The 6,000-nt window shown below is 43.8% G+C and overlaps 2 protein-coding genes across 2 annotated transcripts in view; both read left to right on the top strand.

Annotated features, from left to right (window-relative positions):
• Positions 1-281: 281 nt before the first annotated feature.
• LOC119656571 lies at positions 282-1,365 on the top strand. Its single transcript, XM_038062958.1, has 4 exons — positions 282-579; positions 640-818; positions 875-1,129; positions 1,183-1,365. The coding sequence occupies exons 1-4, from the start codon at positions 382-384 to the stop codon at positions 1,274-1,276; spliced, it is 726 nt and encodes a 241-aa protein (XP_037918886.1). The 5' UTR covers positions 282-381; the 3' UTR covers positions 1,277-1,365.
• Positions 1,366-1,614: 249 nt separating this feature from the next.
• The window catches only part of LOC119656570 (protein phosphatase PTC7 homolog), an 85,324-nt gene continuing 80,938 nt past the window's right edge, over positions 1,615-6,000 (top strand). The window contains exon 1 of the mRNA XM_038062957.1: positions 1,615-2,377. Within this exon, the coding sequence (XP_037918885.1) occupies positions 2,167-2,377 (211 nt within the window). The 5' untranslated portion in view covers positions 1,615-2,166. The remainder of the gene's footprint in view (positions 2,378-6,000) is intronic.

Below are 6,000 nucleotides of genomic sequence, written 5' to 3'. Positions count from 1 at the left end.
GTAAAATTAAAAACAGTGACTGTATCAAATAAGGTAGGAGCCACTGTATGTTTGACACAAATTCTTCACCGTTTACATAAGAGTCAGATGAAAACGCACGACAATAATTCTAAAAGGGAAAAATTTCCACTTATGTATAATGACCATTTTTTGGTAACAATTCTACCGTTGGAAGCTGCCAGGAATTATTGGGTATTCCCCCGAAAATTTACGTATTCGTTCAATTAAAGATTATTCCAATTCAACCAACACAATCGTCAGCTGATAATGCAGATTCCTCTTTTGACAGATGTCACATATGTCAAGCCAGGAACGAGTTTGTTTATTTGGCGTGCTTTTCTAGTTTTCTGTGGTTATTTTGTCTCTCGATATCAAATTAAAATGTTAGAAGGATGGTACTGTCGGACTTTGGCGAACGAGCAAGCAGCGGCATCTCAGAATCACCAGGACGACGACGACAACGACCAAGGAGACTCAGGATCAGAAGATAGCCAGGAAGGCGGACAGAACTATAACAGTCAAGTGGACTACAAGGCCCAGTACCGCTATTTGAAGCAAAAATTGAAATTTCTGCTTTATGTAAGTATCATAAGCATGTCGGTAACACATGAAAGCAAGTAACTACTACTTTCTTCACAGGAAAATGAGTTTTTCCAAGACGCGTTGCGCTCAAGCCAAAGGCGATTGCTGAAAGTATCCCGGGACCGCTCGTTCCTCCTAGATCGATTGCTCCAGTACGAGAAACCGGAAAACTCCTCGACTGAAAGCGAGGAAACTGAGTCCTCAGATGACGATGCCGCCCGAGCAGAGTCTAAGAAGTAACTTTTGTAATTACAGCGAACGCAGTAAATGTAAGACTTGCGTTTTATTTCAGACGAAAATCAGAGGCGAACGGAAATGCGTCGAAGAACCATCAGCCGAAAAGGCGGAAGATGACCAAATCAAAACAGCAAGCAGTCCAGCCGCCAGCCCCTTCGAGCCAAACAGGACCTCCGCCAGACGGGCACATGACCGCGGAAGAGGTGGAACGACATTTGCAGTCGATACAGTCCATCACAGAGTTGGTACCCGAACGAGCGCCCGCCACAGTGCCCAATGAGATGTTCAGCAACGAACCTTCCTTGGACAGGTAACCATTTCGGTTTGTCCACGCTTAGAAATTACCTTTGCATTCCTTGGCAGTGAATCGAATGATCAACTCATTGAGACGTCGCCGAGTAACATGGGCGAGGACTGTCTGAGCGTGGACATGAATGCCATCAACCAGCAGATGTGAAGTTAGTGGATAAAGTGGTGTCAACTCATTTGATTTTGTTTATAATTATGCATAAGGCGCAGTAAAGATTGGAATTTTAGATTATTTCATGTCATTGTTTTCCATTTTTCGCCAAAGGTGGGCACATATTTCGTAAGATGTGGATCGTGTAGGAATGAGTTATTCCCGGTCTGGCGTTTGTTGCTAGTTTTCTAGTGTATCCACATGATTTTAGCATTCAAGGCAGCCAACCTGTCAATTTACTTTAGAAACACAAACTTACGTAACACACTTGTTTCCGAACGCGACCCAAGTACGGTAATGCAGGTCCCGAACTGCTTTGCCGGTACGTCAAAGCAGTTACCTTCGTCGTGCGTCAACCCATCTCATCATATGTGCGCAGAACGCGAGATCCGAGTTCGAAGATCACATTTTGTCAGGTCGTCCATCGGGGAATGAATGGCGAGGTGAAAATCTCCCAGAGTGGCACTAAGACCGTGTAAGGATTGCGCAGGGACTTGACGGAGTAGTAACCATTGTCGCCCAACCACACGACTCATATCCGTCTATCGAACGAAGTGCACGCAACGAGTTGGTAACGCGAGTGTGAAAGGAAAAAGTACGAAACAACGACCCAAAAGCGGAAAATGAGTAGCAGCACCGAATCGTCGTCGCTTTCCTTGTGAATTTGACGTATTTTACGAGCATTTGAGTGGTTGTCGTGCGACAGTAGAAGTTCGATTTGTGCAAGGAAGTGTCCCGTTGCGAAGTGAGTAGTTAACAGGCCACCAAGCGATTTGTGTCCCGTCCAGGTCGACTTTGTGTGCGGTGGAGATTGAGTGCCTGATTAGCGGAAAATTTCCGCAGATTTTGTTGTGTAGAAGAAAGACCCGAACCGTGTTCCGTGTGTGATGCAGTCCCTTTGCTGGACAACGAGATTTCTGTCGCGGGCGCTGCGCAATGGATTCGCAACTCTTGTGGAGCCCCACGTGAAGCCCCGACCACGCTTCGTATCCGTCGTTTGCGGATTTCCCAAGGATTTCCTGGAGTCCAAATACAAACTAGGAAAGTTTGGGGACGACGCCTGGTTTAAGACACAAACACCGAATGCCGATGTGATAGGTAAGTAAGGACCAAGCCTGTGAAAAAATCATAAGGACCCTTTCCTCCTTACGAGCGCCTGTCAAACGATGTCAATGGAATTTCATCGAAATGTCATGGAAACTTGTGCTTTATGGACAAGACGGCCAGGCCTTGAAGTGAAATTAAATTCGCATTTCCAATTTAGCGACCTTTTCGCACCGCCTGACCGTTCGACGAGTCTCCATCTCTCCTCCATTCTCATGTTACATAATGAGTTCCCGTGTTCTAGCCTCTCCGTCTTCGCTTCTGACTTATCATCGTCTTAAAGTTTTTTTATTTTTAAATCCAGCACCGACCGCAGCTAGAAGAGCCCAAACAAGGGGGCAATGAAGTGTAATCGATGTGTACACTCAATGCCTTCCAAGACGTTGTGTACGGAGGTCGCACATGTGACTGGCTGCGTGTGGGGGCCTGCGCGCCCGTTCTCGTAGCATGAGGCAGGGACCACATCTGATCCCAGCGAGTTTCAGTTGTGACAGCTTTTATTGCACTTGACTTGCACCGACCGACGTTAGATTTTGGCCGTTGCAGCCAGCCCATTCTTGGCCCTGACCTGGCACATGATCACAATGCCAAAGCAGCCAATTTTCCACTTGTGAGCGGCGCAACGAGAGCGAGCATCCATTGTTCGATCTAATGAGTGATATTCCACACTTATCTAGTGTGCGAGTGCGGCGATGGTCAATTAATTGGTTAAATTAGTGAAGCAAAATAATGTACGGAACGGGAAGAGGAACGTCTCCGGCTTTCAAGTTGTTTATTTGCTGATGGCGCTTTTGGTCGTGTGTAAGCAATCGAAATAACAATGAAGATATTCTGCCCCTGCTAGCTCAAACCCGATAGGACTGGATTCTTTTTTTAAATTTCGATAAAAAATGCTTGAATATTTTATGATGATTAATGTTTCTATTTTTTTTTACTCACTCAACCATTTACTATAAGAGTTAGGATTGAAATGGCTTTGAGAGAAGCAAAGGCCCCGTAAAAACCCGCAAATTTGCCAATTTAGAAAACGGCCTTACTACGGTGTTGCTAGGATTAAATTCGTTGAAATGGTTTGCCGATTTTTCCTTTAACACGCATATACCGACATTTCGGGAGTATGTGGCTAGAATAAACTTAAAGAGAGGTTTCGGGGTCAACTTGAAATTATTTTTCTTTAGCGTTTATCCCGTTTACAAGCGGGGTCGACTTATCATGATCGTTTGTACCAATTTGTTCTATCAAAGACCTGATCTGGATGTAATCGCAAAGTCTTTAAATCCCCATCCAGCGTATCAAGGTATCGTTGTCCCGCCGCCCTTTTGGTCGCTTTCCATCGACTTCGCTGTTCTGACAAAGTTTGGCGAGTGAATTCTCGTTAGCGCGAATTACATGACCATACCATCGTAAACGCCTCTCTCGCAATTTTTCCACAATAGGTGTGACCTCATATCGATTGCGGATATCCTCATTTCGGATTTGATCAAGGTCTGCTACCCCATTAGCCCAACGCAACATCTTCGTCTCTATTACCGCGAATCGCTGTTCATTGCCAATTGTAGTCGGCCAACACTCAGAAGCATAGAGGACGATCGGGCGAAAGACACTGCGATAAATTTTTTTTGGATTTGAGGTGTCCGTTGATATATTTACAAAGAACACCATTTGTGGAACGCCACATTCAGGTTGCGGTAATGCGTGAAGCAATTTCATAACGCATGGCTGATAGCATTGACCCGAAATATTTAAATCGCTCTGTTCTGGGCACGGGCATGAGGTTTGGCACTCAAAAACTCAGTTTTATTCAGAATCGAACTGATACTGTGTTGCATAAGACGATCATTTCATTTTTGGACAAGTTACTCGAGATCAGCTTTGCTATGGGGCATTAGGAAGACATCTGCATAAAGCATTGTATTCGGCGCTGGACGTTGGATGTCCCCGTGTGACAGTGTCGATAATAGGAACAGAGAAGAGTGATAAGCGGTCGATTCCTTGATGAATATCAACAAATACACGAAGCGGTTCTGATATTCCCGCAACACTTCGGACCCAACGCACGAGTACTTCTGATATTGTTGTTGTAGAGCATAGCAGATGAGTTCGAGTGGGGCACGGTCAAGTGCTTTCTCCAGATCCAGAAATGCATTGTAAATGCATGAGTAACCGCGCAGCGTGTATTTTGTCGGTTATCTGCATGGGTAACCAATTTTCTTAATGATTTGTTATGTATTTCTTGGAGTTTTATACGGTACTTTGTTGCATCTATTGTCACGTAGAACCCATTTGTCCATCTTTTTCACGTTCCCGATCGCATCCAAGTGTCAAGGAACAGTTGAATAATGAACACCTAACTTTTTCAGAAAGATCTCGAACTGATTGTCGGGGATCAGATTCGACCAAAGCCTTTAACTAAGAAGCTGTCAGTAGTCAGTAGCTGCTTGAGGTCGTCCATGTGGCTCATTTTCAAGACTCATATCTCTTGATAGAAAATGTTTAAACGAACGCCTTTTGCTTCGTTTTTTTTTTCTCCAAATGTCGTATTTACATTAGCCTTCATTAACTAAACGCAATCAATTTCGGCTACATTCGAAAATGACTATTTCGTGTGCAACAACCTAATAAAATGATGAAAATCCGTGCTGTATTTACTGTGGTAAGCCCTGTCGTAATTGACGCGTATTCAAAGTCGGATTGCTGATGGTAGCTGCCGTAAGGAGCATCATTAGTCAGGACTAGGTTTCAGACCGGATGTCGAAATTCCGGTCCAAATTAAGAACCATCATAGACTTAGATAGGTGATATCAAATAAGTTTCCGTTTTTTTCTCCATAATTTCAACAGCACTTATAAGGTAGGGTTGTCTGGTGGTATGTTTTTCTATTGGGTAACGAACAGCACAGATCAATATTATCTTGATTGTAGCTGGCATATAAATCTGTGTTATGAGTTAGAATGGCCAAATTGATTTAGCACGAGTCGTGAAAGTACATTATCTAGACTAAGCAGATTAGATAGGGCTGCAACAAACTCCCTCCGTTTAGCCCGTACGTCTACTCCTATGCCCGCAAATTTAGAGATGAGAGGCTGAACGAACCACATAGACACTTCTTGTCCCTGCACTGATTCACTAGCTTAGAAATTGTTATCGCTAACCCTAAAATTTTGATGACAGCTTGACTGCCGGTCAGAGTTGCTATATTTCAATTGGGATTTGGATCACATCACATTTGCCAAAAAGACTTCTCAGACAAAGATGCTGGCGATACGGGAAGCCAGTGTCTTCGTCTGGGAAACGCTTTACTGCTTATCTTTACGATTTTTTAGGCTAATTTTGCCACACCAAGATGCATTTTTATAGGTCCCCTTACAAAACGCATATCAATGTATTTAGATTCGGCAATATCTACCTTAAAAAAATGATTGATCGTTTCACCTAGACACTGCTTCCTCTCTGCCCTGGAAGCAACGTGACCGAAAGTGCCTACAAAGGGTAATCGCTCCTTTATGTATAATGACAAACACGACTTGAGTGCGAATTATATCCAAGTGAAAAGCGTCTGCCTTAGACAGTCAGTCAGTTTTTTGAATTTTTGGGTAGCTCAAAATAAAAGCATTTCG

The sequence above is a fragment of the Hermetia illucens genome, chromosome 5 (assembly GCF_905115235.1).
Source record: "Hermetia illucens chromosome 5, iHerIll2.2.curated.20191125, whole genome shotgun sequence".
Taxonomy (NCBI): Eukaryota; Metazoa; Arthropoda; class Insecta; order Diptera; family Stratiomyidae; genus Hermetia; species Hermetia illucens.
The sequence above is the reverse complement of the archived record's forward strand: the minus strand, read 5'-3'. Positions and strand labels throughout refer to the sequence as shown.